The sequence below is a fragment of the Gossypium hirsutum genome, chromosome A08, assembly GCF_007990345.1.
Source record: "Gossypium hirsutum isolate 1008001.06 chromosome A08, Gossypium_hirsutum_v2.1, whole genome shotgun sequence".
NCBI classification, from domain to species: Eukaryota; Viridiplantae; Streptophyta; class Magnoliopsida; order Malvales; family Malvaceae; genus Gossypium; species Gossypium hirsutum.
In genome coordinates, this window is record NC_053431.1 from 94,264,275 (window position 1) to 94,278,484 (window position 14,210).

Below are 14,210 nucleotides of genomic sequence, written 5' to 3' on the forward strand. Positions count from 1 at the left end.
CTTTATTTTCCTTCTTTTTATAGTTATGTCAAGCTAACCCGGGCATCGTAAAGTACGTCGGAGGTCTGGGCCCACTATCATAAGGATTATTTTGGTATAGCTAGATGTTTCTTTTTGAGTATGGCATGTATAGCATCATAGCCATTTTGTGTATATGATCTTATGATATGGCTAATGAATGGTACGTAAATGCTTCATAATGATTTGCTATTGGAATGGCTAATCAAAGACATGTTTGGTGTTATGTATGTCTAAATGCTAGTTATTCCATGGAAATCATGAAAAAGGTGAAATTAGCTTTAAAATAGTATCAGACAGCAATAATAACGTGAATTTGAAAAATCACTAAAAAAAGGTAAAAATGGATTTAGATAGTGAATGAGATATAGAATTAAAGCTTATGGAGTCTATTTTCATATGAAAGAAACAAAGTAAATAAATGTGTTGTATTTTATGAGATATTTAAATTTCGGTGAGACAAGGTCAGAGTGATTTCTAAATCCCCTGTTCTTACTTTAGAAATTCACTAAAAATTGTAAAAAAATAATTAGGAGTTATACTTTATATGTATCGATTTCTTATTGACTCAATGGGGGCCACACGACTGATTTTAATTACTGCCCCGGTTTTATCCTTAAGTTAATTAATTTGGAATTTTGGTTATGTAATAAGGCCTCTTAAATTTTCATTTTTAAATTTTAGGATTTCCCAATCTTTTATTATATCTCCTAGCTTTAGGACGCGGTTTTTTTCAAAAGGATATATTTTTTCAAAACACCACGAATACGCAAACATGTTTCTTTAGCTTCCACAAGAAAGAACATTTTCTAAAACTAATAACAATTCAACATACTTAAAATTTGTCTAAACAAATTAAGTTCTTATCAACAAAAATGATACTTAGAGTTTTGTGAAAGATTACCACAAGGGTTTTAGTATTGTATGAACTTTTATTTGAACAGAATAATGCTTTCCAAAACACACTTCGATATGACATCGCAGATTCAACCGTAACGTCTAGGCGCGGGTTTGGGGTGTTACATTTAGTGGTATTAGAGCCAGGTTACAAAACTCGATTGTGGATTTGGGTTTTCTTTAAAACTTAAAATTTTGAAAAAAAAAGCTATTTCAATTGATTTGAAATCCTTAGAAATATTTTACCTAAAAGAGTGGTACATCGAGTCTCCAGCGTCGACTCTGTAAGTTCTCTAAAACTATTACTTGATTTAGTTGAAATACTGAGATTACCGTAGGCAATAGACTGTACTAAAATAATCTATTTAGGGTAACCTAAAATTGTAGTTAGACTGCGATTTGTGAAAATAAAACTTGAATTACTGATAGTAACCTCCATAAAATACCCTGTAATAAATACTGGAATTGTAAACTGATACACAAAATTGTTAATACGGATAAAACACGAATCGAGATAAGCACTAGAGGTACTCATGGCAGAAGTACAAGAGGTCGTCGAAAAGGTCCTGGAAGTGCTCGGGCTGGATTTGGATGGAGGCCACTGAGAGGATTATGGACGACATCGACTACACCCCTGAACAAAAACTGAAAGGTACGGTGTCTTTGCTGCAAGATGAAGCCTATCAATGGTGGCTTACCGTTAAAGAGGGAACTCAGCCCGACCGACTACCTTGGGAATTCTTCAAAATTGCTTTCCAAGGAAAATACATGGGCACTAGTTATGTGGACACTTGGAGGAGAGAGTTCCTTAATTTAACTCAGGGGGATAAGTCCGTGGCTGAATATAAGGTGAAATTTCTGCGATTGAGTCGCTATGCGCGAGGCATGGTGGCAACGAAATATGAGCATTGTGTTCGGTTTGAGGACGGCCTCAGAGATAATTTGCGAGTTTTGATAGCTCCATAGAGGGAGCGAGATTTTGTTGTGTTGGTGGAAAAGGAGAAGATCGTCGGATATGTAAAGTGCGCTAAGCGTCAGAGTCGTGAGTTGGACAGGGGAAGGAACAAGAGGGTTTGGGAACCCTCCAGTTCAGCTAGGAGGCCTAAGAAAAAGGCCAGAGTTGATGGGCCAATTAGAGTTGGGCCCTATGTTGCTGCTTTTGGGTCGCAGCCTTCTACTATTTGTGAGAAACGCCATCAGGGTGAATGCTGGGTACGGATAGAGGCGTGTTTGAGGTGTGGATCCTTGGAGCATCGCATCAGGGATTGTTCGTGTAGGCTCGATCAGATACAAGCTACTGGTATGGGTACTGTCCAGACACCAAAAGGTATTCAACAGCCACCGAAAGGCCGTGGTTAGGCTAGGGGTGGAAATGGTATGGGCCGTGGCCGTAGAGCACCGGGTAGAGGTACTAATCACACTGAGATGAGACAGCCAGTCCTGGTTTATGCTGCTCGTCACTGAGGAGACGGAGATGCCCCAAATGTTATTACGGGTACATTTTTAATTTTCAATGTACCTTATACTGCATTGATAGATGTAGGATCTACCCATTCCTATGTTGCTTGTACTGTTACTGAGAACTTGGGGATTTCGGTTGAGAATACTTCGAGTGGAATTACTGTATTGAGTCTGTTGGGGCAGTCCGCCAGAGTTAATAAATTGTTTAAAGACGTCCCTTTAGAGGTACAAGGGATAATATTTTCTGCAGATCTGATGGAACTCCCTTTTGAAGAGTTTGATTTGATACTGGGCATGGACTGGTTAGTTAAGCACTGAGTAAGTTTAGACTGTGCCACTAAACGGGTAGTACTAAGAACTGAGAATGACAAAGAGGTAGTGGTAATTGGGGAACGACGGAACTACTTGAGTAACTTGATTTCTTCATTAAGGGATGAGAAATTGGTTCGTAAGGGTTGTGAGGCGTATTTAGCCTTCATCAGTGTTTCAAAATCTAAGGGTTCCTCTGTTATGGATATCAGAACAGTCAAAGATTTTCCGGATGTCTTTCCCGATGAGCTACCTAGGTTAACTCCAAAATGTGAAGTAGAATTTGGGATTGAGCTTCTGCCTGGTACAACTTCGGTGACCATCGCCTCTTACAAAATGGCTCCGAAGGAGCTTATAGAACTCAAAGCTCAAATTCAAGAGTTACTAGATCGAGGGTTTATCCTCCCTAGTGTGTTTCTGTGGGGAGCACCGATTTTGTTTGTGAAAAAGAAGGATGGAACCATGCGAATGTGCATCGACTATCGACAATTGAATAAACTGACCATTAAGAATGAGTACCCTCTACCAAGGATTGAAGATCTATTCGACCAGTTTCGTAGAGCGTCGATTTTCTCAAAAATTGATCTTCGATCTGGGTACCATCAATTGAGGGTCAAGGAGACTGATGTGTATAAGACGGTGTTTAGGACTCGGTATGGTCATTACGAATTCCTAGTGATGCTATTTGGATTGACAAATGCACCAGCGACTTTTATGGATTTGATGAACCGTATGTTCCAGCCCTATCTGGACTGGTTCATAGCAGGGGTGCAATATTAAGCCACCATCTAACAATGATAGCACATCACATTGATGATATTCTGGTGTATTCGAAGACTGAGATTGAGTATGATGAACATCTCCAAGTGGTTCTACAGATTTTGAGAGAGAAACAATTGTACGCCAAGTTCAGTAAGTGTGAATTTTGGTTACGAGAGGTGACACTTCTGGGTCATGTGGTATCTGCTGAGGGGATTAGGGTTGATCCTCGAAAAATTGAGGCTGTTTTGGATTGAAAGCAGCTTAAAACTGTATCAGAATTTCATAGTTTTTTAGGTCTGGCAAGGTATTATAGACGGATTGTAGAGGGGCTTTCATTGATTGCTGCACCTCTGACTAAGTTGTTGTGTAAAGAGGTACCATTTAACTAGACTGATAAGCAACAGGAAAGTTTTGAGAAACTAAAGAAAGTTTTAATTGAGGCCCCTATCTTAATACAGCCAAAATCTAGGAAGGAATTCACTGTCTACAGCGATGCATCACATGTTGGCTTGGGGTGTGTGCTGATGCAAAAGGGTAAAGTAGTGGCATATGCGTCTCATCAGCTTAAGATGCATGAAGAGAACTATCTGACACATGAATTGGAGTTGGTTGCAGTGGTGTCTGCACTAAAAATTTGGAGGCATTATTAGTACGGTGAGAAGTGTATCATTCACACGGATCACAAAAACCTCAAGTATCTCCCCACTCAGAAGTAACTAAACCTTAAGCAGCGTAGATGGTTTGAGCTGGTTAAGGATTATGACTGTTCGATTGAATATCATCCTGGTAAGGCTAATGTGGTAGCTGACGCACTGAGCCGTAGGGCTGTTACTGATCTGAAGGTGATGTTTGCTCGACTTAGTTTATTCGATGATGATAGTCTGCTGGCCAAACTTTAAGTTAAATCGAGGTAGATTGAATAGATTAAGACTAAACAATTGGAGGATGAGTTATTGGGTTCTTGATTTCGATAGATAGAGAGTGGAGAAACTTCAAATTTTGGACTAAATAGTGAAGGGGTACTTTGTTTCCGTGGGAAAGTCTGTGTACCGAAAGATTCGGATCTGAGGCATTCTATACTGCAAAAAAATGCATAGTAGTCCTTATGCTATGCATCCTAGTAGAAATAAGATGTACCAAGACCTTCGAGAGTTATATTGGTGGCCCAATCTTAAATGTGAAGTTACTAATTTTGTGAGTAAATGCCTGACTTGCTAGCAGGTTAAGGCGGAGCATCAGTTGCCTTCAGGATTGCTTCAACCAGTTAAGATTTTGCTTTGGAAGTGGGAGAGAGTAACTATGGAATTCGTTAGTGGGCTACCCTTAATGCCTTCTAAGAAAGATTCAGTATGGGTTATTGTGGATCAGTTGACTAAATCTGCCAACTTCATACCTGTTTGTACTGACTACTCATTGCAGAAACTGGCTAAGTTGTATGTGTCTGAAATAGTGAGACTGCATGGGGTGCAGGTCTCTATAATATCTGACAGAGATCCTCGCTTCACGTCTCAATTTTGGAAGAAGCTGCATGAAGCACTAGGTACAAGATTGGATTTCAGTACTGCATTCCATCTTTAGATAGATTGTCAGTCAGAGAGGGTGATTCAGATACTGGAGGACATGTTAAGAAGTTGTGTGATTGACTTCCGGGGTAGTTGGGAGGATTACTTACCATTAGTAGAGTTTGTGTACAACAATAGCTACCAGTCTAGCATTCAGATGGCACCGTACGTGGCATTATATGGTCGTAGGTTTCGAACTCCTTCGTGTTGGATTGAGTTGGGTGAACGACGAGTTTTGGGTCCTAAATTGGTTTCTGATACCGAGGAAAAAGCTAGGTTGATTCAAGATCGACTAAAGGTAGCATCAGACAGACAGAAATCGTATGCGGATCTGAAGTGTAAGGAGATTGAGTATTCTGTGGGGGACTTGGTGTTTCTTAAGGTCTCGTCATGGAAGAAGATACTGAGGTTTGGTCGGAAGGGCAAGTTAAGCCCTAAGTTCATTGGGCCTTACCGTATACTAAAACGTGTAGGACAGGTTTCCTATCAGCTTGAGTTGCCCCTAGAATTGGACTGGATTCATGATGTATTCAACGTCTCAATGTTAAGGCGATATCACTCTGATCCTGCGCACATCGTCTCGATTAAGGAGATTGAGGTTAGGCCTAATCTGACCTTTGAGAAAGAGTCGGTCCAGATCTTAGACCGTGATATAAAGGTTCTGAGGAGGAACTCAATTCCATTGGTTCAGGTGCTATGGTGAAATTACAGTTCTGAGGAAGCCATGTGGGAACCCGAAGAGGCGATGCGACAGCACCCTCATCTATTTTGACCAGGTAAATTTCGAAGTCAAAATTTTCTTTTAGGGGTAGAGTTCTAACGCTAAAAAAATGTAGGTGCTCATTTTCTGTGTGATGTGTAACATAAGTGCATACTTGTTTCAATGGTTAAGTTTCTTGGGAAGGGCCTGAGAAGTCTCGAGTTCAAGCCTGGGCAATTGCAAATGTTGTTTTTAAGAATAACCCTTGCCTGTAGTTAGTATTCTTTTAATTTGTTATGGGTAAAATTTGTCACAAGGAGGTTGCTAGTCTAGTGGTAAATGGCGTATGGGTGTTCCTTAGGGGTCTAAGGTTCGAACATTGTAGTGTAGAAGGAGCTTATTATTTTTGCTGCAGGTGCTAGGGAGGGGTCCTAGGTTGATCTAAATTGAGAAGGGTTGTGGGAGTTTGAATGGCGGTTGAGTAAACTAAGGTGGAGAGATTTTAGAAGAGGGATAATGGGAGGAAAAACTGGAGTTTGAGGTGAAATGGAGTTGTACTGAAAGTGGATTGTGAGCTTAGGAATTTCAGCTGAACTGGCTTTTCTCTCAAAAGTTGCGATTTTTGTGTGTTTTTCGGCATTCTTTTGCTTAATGGCCGAAAGTGTCATTGTTCCTGAGGGTAGCGTGCGGTTTACTTACTTTTTTTCGGGTAATTGTTTTACTACTGATTCTTTTCCCTTAAGCCAAACTCATTCTATTTTTCCTCTTTGTCAATGGTGTCTTTTGGAACCGATTACTTCTTGTGTTTTTCCCCTCTTTTCACTTTAATTGTGGTAGCCGAAATACTCTGTCCCTTCTATTCTTTCGGTTGCTAGCCCTTACCTTAAGCCGATTCTCTTCTTCTTTTCTTCCCCAATCGGGTATTTTTCCCTAGACCGTATATCTTACCTTCTTTCTCCCTTACGATTTCTTCTTCTTCTTTGTACCTTTGGCTAAACCGAGTACTTCTTCTTCTTTTTTGTCAGTTCTGGGCTATTATTTCGATCAGGGTGAGTAAATGGTAATCCTTCTCCTCTTTCAGTTACGTTAATAGTTTCATTTGACATCTTCCTGTATTGCCGTTCCTGATAAAGGTGCAACATTTTCGTTTTGCCTCAGTTATTCTGTGTGTTCAGCTTATGTGTGGATAGACCGATTACTCCTCTCACTATTATTAGTTCTACGTGATGGTCAGCGCTTAAAAGTTCAAAATATGTTTATGTTAGGTTTAGATTCTTATGAATCGGTTAACTGTTCTTGTGAAGGTTAAAGCATTAGAGAGATAGCGTTGGTTCCAGTTCCAAAAGGGGTTCTGCGACTGTTCAATTGGTAAGTAGTGATGAATAGGGTTAAGTATCTCTAATGTTATGGTATCGAATTAACCATGAATTTGAACTAATGATGGGGTTGTTGTTATGTGTTTGATCTTGGAAAGCGTTTCAACTACAATCCATAACAAGTGTGTTATCACACTACTTCAATCGGGAAACGGCAAAAGCTGAAAACCTAGTACCATCGATGCCACACGGGCGTGCGCTTGCTCGTGTCATCATCTAAACGCATAGCGTGAGCATGTGATTGTAAAAACCACCACGAGCGATTTTCTGGGCTTAGGTCGTGGGCCCCACACGGATAAACCACATGGATGTGTAGAGTTTTGTGGGCTAGGCTGTGTAGATCACACAGCCAAGGTCATTATTGGGTTTAATGGGCTACACGGGCGTGTGGGCCAACATGGGCCATATTGTAGGCTTTGGGCCCATTTCCACTGTTTGACTGCTAAGGTCGCATGGGTCGCCTAAGACGGCTGTGGGCCCCATACGGGTAAACCACATGGATGTGTAGAGTTTTGTGGGCTAGGCTGTGTAGATCACACAGCCAAGGTCATTATTGGGTTTAATGGGCTACACGGACGTGTGGGCCGACATGGGCCGTATTGTAAGCTTTGGTCCCATTTCCACTGTTTGACTGCTAAGGTCGCATGGGTCGCCTTAGACGACTGTGGGCCTACTGATGGGTCGGTAAGTACACTTAGACCCCATACTGATGAAATGACTATTATACCCCTATGCTATATTTGACTATATTCAAGCATGACATTTTGCATACACGTATATACTATGACATGACATGTTGCATGGGGGTGGGTTTGATAGAGGAAGTGTACTGTACTAGCAGCTCTGCTGCAATTACTGGCAGCTCTACTGCAAACACTGATTAATGCCGCAATCGGTGCTATATTTAGAGTGTAGGAATGGGTGGGTCGATTTTATTCCCACATGGAGTGTAGGGCTAGACGGAGTGGAGTGTAGAGGATAGATGGGTAGGATCTCTGTTGCATTTTCTGATACTGTTATTGTAATGGGCTAAAGCCCACACTAATATTGTTATTGTAATGGGCTAAGGCCTACACTGATATTGGACTGTAACTGAAATGGGCTTAAGCCCAGCCTATTTTGCCTACCGATTGTTTGTTTATTAAAAAAGGATTACACACTAAGTTTCATAAACTCACCCCTCTACTTTCCTATGTAGGAAATCCTTAGATGGGCCGGTGCTGCGAGGGACTCGATGGGGGTCACATGACTGATTTTAATTACTGTCTCGGTTTTATCCTTAAGTTAATTAATTTGGAATTTTGGTTATGTAATAAGGCCTCTTAAAGTTTCATTTTTAAATTTTGGGATTTCCAAATCTTTTATTATATCTGCTAGCTTTAGGATGCAGTTTTTTTTTTCAAAAGGATATATGTTTTCAAAACACCACTAATACGCAAACATGTTTCTCTAGCTTCCGTAAGAAAAACGTTTTTGAAAACTAATAACAATTCAACATACTTAACATTTGTCTAAACAAATTAAGTTTTTATCACCAAACATGATACTTGGAGTTTTGTGAAAGATCACCACAAGGGTTTTAATATTGTACGAACTTTTATTTGAACAGAACGATGCTTTCCAAAACACACTTCGATGTGACATCGCAGATTCGCCCATAATGTCTAGGCCGGGTTTAGGGTGTTACAGATTTTGTATAAATATGAATTATGGATGAAATTGAATTCTAGAAGTACTTTATGGTTGAAGTTATTTATTTAAATCAAGATAAACCACAATCGGATCTAAACTAAGGAAAATCTAAAGCTTTGGAATAGTTCAACTTTGTTTCTACACCCCAAACTATCAAGGTAAGTTCGTATGAACTATATTCAGTTCAATGTAGTTTAAACTGAATGTTTATTGTGTTATTCTAATGTCATCAATAAATATAAAATGTATCAATGCTATGACAAAATGGCGGATATTGAGTCTCGGTTGAACCTTAGGAATTCTTAGAGTACAAATGATATGTCATTAGGGATTTCATGTTTCGAGTGTTGGTCTTGAATATCCTACTGATGGCTGAGGTCCTGCATTTGTCACGGATACTCCACAGCTCATGTGAGTAGCATCGTGTAGCTTACATCCGGTCCACAGCTTGTGTAAGCAGGCCCATTTCACAGCTCGTGTGAGCAATGATATAAAATAAAGGTTACGATTATATGTAAAGGCACACTTCGTGTGAGCTTTCCCGAGTATATGATGTAATTCTAAATGGTTCAAGGGGTAAGAAAAGGGAATTAAATGGTAAGTATGTAAATGGATTGATTCATGACTTATGAAATGGAATTATGAGCTAAATGATGCATTTACGTACGGAATTTACATATTTTATGGTTGATTTCATTTGTATCATGGGAAAGTACACTAACTTGTCATGTGGTGATATTGTATAGGATTTTACTAAGCTTATGGCAATGGGGATAATTTATTTTTAACCTTTGAATTGTTAAAATGACATGGAAAGTTTAATTTAAGTTTCTAGGAGCTTACTAAGCACCCGTTGCTTACATAATTTCTTTTCTTTGTTTTACATAGTTTCATGTTGTATAGGCTTTTACTAAGCTTATGGCATTGGTGATGTTTCTTTTACTAAGCACTCGTTGCTTACTAAGCTCGGTTTGATTAGAAGATCGTAAAAGACCTATCACACTATCTAGCAATCGGTTTAGTAGTTTTTTTAGCATTTTGGCCAAGGTTTATAACTGCAAGTATAGGGTAGTTTATAATGGTGTTTTGATGAATATGTAAATGGTAAGGCTTATAATGGTGTTGACAAAGTCTGTAAAATGGTCCTTTAATGATTCGAAATTGCAACTTTCCAGCTGATTTGATGTTGTTGCCATTTGATGAGTTTGATGTAATTATGGGTATGGACTGTTTAACTCTTAACACCCTAAATTTTGGGGTTAAAATTTTTAATTTTTGTGGTTAGGGTTAGTGAGTAGGTTGTGCTATTGTGTTTAGTTGCGCGTTTAAGTGACAGAATAGGCCTACTGGTCTGGTGGTTGGTAGTGTGTTAGTGTGTCTTTGGATCTCGGGTTCAAGTCCTTAGGAGTGTATTAAGGGACCATTTTTGTTTCGTTTTAAAGGTTTAGATAATTATTTTCTTTACTTAGTGTTTATTATATTTGTTTATTTTTTTATTTTTTATTATTCTTCTTTTCTTTTCTTTCTAGACGTTCTCCTCTTCCCCTTTCTTTGTTTTCTTTTTTGTTCTTTCTTTTTCTTCTTCTTCTTCTTCTTCTTTTTTGAAAATGGTTGTGTTGTGGTTTTCGGAAAGCTTCAGTTTCTTGGTTATCGAGTCTGGTTCTGGTCGTCTCTGATCACAAATTAGGTACATTTATGTGTTCTGATGCTGGGCTCAGTATGCAGAAGTCTCGGACAGTCACGATTAGAAACAGGCGTTAATAGTGTTATTATAATTTCAAAGATTATTATTAAACAGTTGTGTTGTAAGTACTATTTGAAATATGTGGTAGGGAATTTTGTGTTTTACGCTCATAAGTGTAGTTGGGACTACATCTTTTTTTGAAATATCAAGATTTTATAACTGAAAGTTTTTACACAACTTTAAATACTGTTATGTTTTTCGGTTTGTTAAACTAAAATTTTTCGATGATCACTTCAGTGATCAATGTGACCTCCGAGATTCAGCCTAAACTTCTAGGCTGGGTTTTGGGGCGTTACAAACTCTGCATGATGTTGTTGTGAACTGTAGATGAAAGCATATTGTGTTGGAATGTCAGAACGGTGAAAGGAACCGAATTGAATCAGATAGAATCGATGGTGTATCTAATGTTATCTCAGCTATGACGACATAGAAATATGTTAGAAAGGGTTGTGAAACGTATCTAGCTTACATATTTTATTCTAGGGTTTCAGAATTGAAATTAAAGTCAGTTTCGACAGTATGTGAGTTCACAAATGTGTTTTCAGAAGAGTTACCAGGTTTACTACCAGTCAAAGAGGTTGAGTTTTCTATTGAGTTAGTGCTGGGGACATCTCTGATATTGATAGCTCCGTATAGAATTAACACCTACAGAATTAAAAGAATTAAAAGCACAGTTGCAAGAGTTGACATATAGAGGTTTTGTTCAACCCAGTTTTTTCATTGGGGTGATCTTGTTTTGTTTGTTAAGAAAAAGGATAGCTCTATGCGATTGTGTATCGACTATCGACAACTCAACAAAATCACGATAAAAAATAAGTATCCATTGGCAAGTATCGATGATTTTTTGACCAGCTGAAAGGTTCAACAGTATTTTCATTGGTCGATCTCCATTCGAGATATTATCAATTACGAGTTAAAGATTCAAATATGTTGAAAATTGCTTTTAGAACCAAGTACGGACACTATGAATTTCTTGTTACGCCATTTGGCTTGACCAATGCACCTATTTTATTTATGGATTTGATGACAGAATATTCAAGCCATATTTAGATAGATGTGGTTATGTCCATTGATGATATGTTGATTTATTCACAAGATGAAACAGAACATGCCCAGCATTTGAGAGTAATTTTGCAGACTTTGCGCAAGAAAAGTTGTTCACTAAGTTTAGCAAATGTGAGTTCTAGCTCTAAAAAGTTGGATTTTTGGGACACGTGGTATTGGCAGATGGTATTAGAGTTGACTCGAGTAAAATATCAGTTATAGTGGAATGGAAACCTCCGAGAAATGTTTAAGAAATCATAAGTTTTCTGGGTTTAGCTGGTTACTATTGGAGATTCGTTAAGGGATTTTCATTGATTGCTACGCCATTAACGAAACTGCTTCAGAAAGATGTCAAGTTCGAATGGTCCGAAAAGTGTCAACAAAGCTTTTCATAGTCGAAAGCATTGTTGATCAAAGCCCTTGTGTTGGCTCAGCTAGAGTCCGGTAAAGAATTTGTGATTTATAGCGATGCTTCATTGAATGGTTTGGTAGCTTATGTGTCTCGAAAGTTGAAACTGCACAAGAAGAATTACCTGACTCATGATTTAGAGCTTGCAGCTATTATATTTGCTTTAAAGATTTGACGACACCATTTGTACGGGAAAAAATCTCATATCTTCATGGATCAAAAAAGCTTGAAATATTTTATGCATAAAAAGATCTGAACTTGAGACAATGTAGATAACTTGAATTGCTGAAAGATTATGATTTGATAATTGATTATCACCTGGGAAAAACTAATGTCGTTATTGATGCTCTAAGTAAAAAATCTTTTTTTGCTTTACGAGCTTTGAACTCACGATTGACGTTCATTGATGATGGTTTTATTTTAGTTGAGTTAAAAGCTAGACCGATGTTTTTGCAATAGATTTGTGAAGCTCAGAAAAGTGACGCTGAACTGATCGCTAAACGGAAAGAGATTGAGTCAACATCTGATTCAAACTTTCATGTTAATTCATATGGTAGTTTGTACCTTAAAAACAAGATTTGTGTTCCGAAGAATTCTGATCTCATTCAGAATATTTTACAGGAAGCTCACAGTAGTGGCTTATCGATTCATCCTGGTAGTAATAAAATGTACGGTAACTTGAAACAATTGTACTGGTTGCCAGGTTTGAAACGAGAGATTTCATAGTTCGTATCAAAAAGTTTGATCTATTAGCAGGTTAAAACCAAGCATTAGGCACATTCTGGTTTATTACAACCTGTGATGATTTTAAAGTGGAAATGGGAACGTGTTACAATGGACTTTGTATCAGGATTGCCTTTATCTTCAAGAAAGAAAGATGATGTATGGATCATTGTGAATCGTTTGACAAAATCTGCGTATTTCATTTCAATGCGTACGAATTATTCAATTGAGAAATTAGTCGAATTGTACATTTCTAAGATTGTTAGACTACACGATGTGTCGGTTTCTATTATCTCTGATATAGATCCATAGTTTACTTCTTGATTTTGGAGTAAATTACACGAACCCTGGGTATTTGACTGCATTTTAGTACAGCGTTTCATCCACAGACTGATGGTTAGTCTGAGCGAGTAATTTAGGTACTCGAGGATATGCTCTGATGTGGTGTTTTAGAGTTTGAACGTAACTGGGATAAATTTCTTCCGTTGGTTGAATTTGCAGACAATAACAGTTATCAGACAAGCATTAAAATGGCGCCGTACAAAGCTTTGTAAGGTTGGAAATGTCGAATTCTATTGTATTGGACTGAGCTGAGCGAGAAAAAGCTATTCAGTACTGATTTGATTCGATAAACCAAATAAACGGTAAATGTGATACGAGATAGTTTTAAAGCTGCGTCTGGTCGTCAGAAATGTTATGCGGATTTGAAAAGAAAAGATATTGAGTTTTAGGTCGGCGATAGAGTATTCTTAAAAGTGTTACCTTGAAAAAAAGTTATCTATTTTGGCCAAAAAAGGAAGCTTAGTCTGCGATTCATCGGGTCGTATGAGACCATAGAAAGAATTGGACCAATGGTTTATCGGTTGGCATTACCGTCAGAATTAGAGAAAATCCATAATGTGTTTCATGTATCAATGCTGCAATAGTATCAGTCAGACCCTTCACATGTAATTTCACCTGTTGATGTTGAGATTTAGCCAAATATGTTGTACTGTAAAAAAACCGATCAAAATATTGGCTCGGGAAGTTAAACAGTTGAGAACTAAAAGTATAGCTTTAGTTAAAGTTCTCTAGCAACGTCATGGAACTGAAGAATCTATCTAGGAACCAGAAGAAGCTATGAAAGTGCAATACCCAAACCTATTTTTTGGTAAGATTTTCGGGGACGATAATTCCTTTAGGGGAGAGTTGTAACAACCTATTTTCAATGATATCGAAAACAATAGTTTCGAGACTACAATTTTGATGAGAGAATTATTTTTTTATTTTAATGTCTACGGGATTATATTAAGGTCGTAGTAAAATTTTGTTAAAAAATTTTAATGTTTATATGGTTAATTGAGTGAAAAGGACTAAATCGTAAAAGGTGTAAAACTAAGTATCTATTTGTTAAAAAGGCTAAATGGTCATGGAAAGGGAAGTTAATGGATTTATATGGTAATTATACCATAATGAATGCTAGTGGATGTGCATGGGAAAAATGTTAATGTAATTTTTAATTATTCATAAGGTT

The 14,210-nt window shown here is 38.0% G+C and overlaps 1 protein-coding gene across 1 annotated transcript; it reads left to right on the plus strand.

Moving 5' to 3' along the window:
- Positions 1 to 1,506: 1,506 nt before the first annotated feature.
- LOC107926874 (uncharacterized) lies at positions 1,507 to 5,712 on the plus strand. Its single transcript, XM_016857816.1, has 9 exons — positions 1,507 to 1,764; positions 1,882 to 2,242; positions 2,453 to 2,678; positions 2,808 to 3,080; positions 3,392 to 3,583; positions 3,752 to 3,821; positions 3,906 to 4,064; positions 4,816 to 4,917; positions 5,392 to 5,712. The coding sequence occupies exons 1-9, from the start codon at positions 1,507 to 1,509 to the stop codon at positions 5,710 to 5,712; spliced, it is 1,962 nt and encodes a 653-aa protein (XP_016713305.1).
- The last annotated feature ends 8,498 nt before the right edge of the window (positions 5,713 to 14,210 follow it).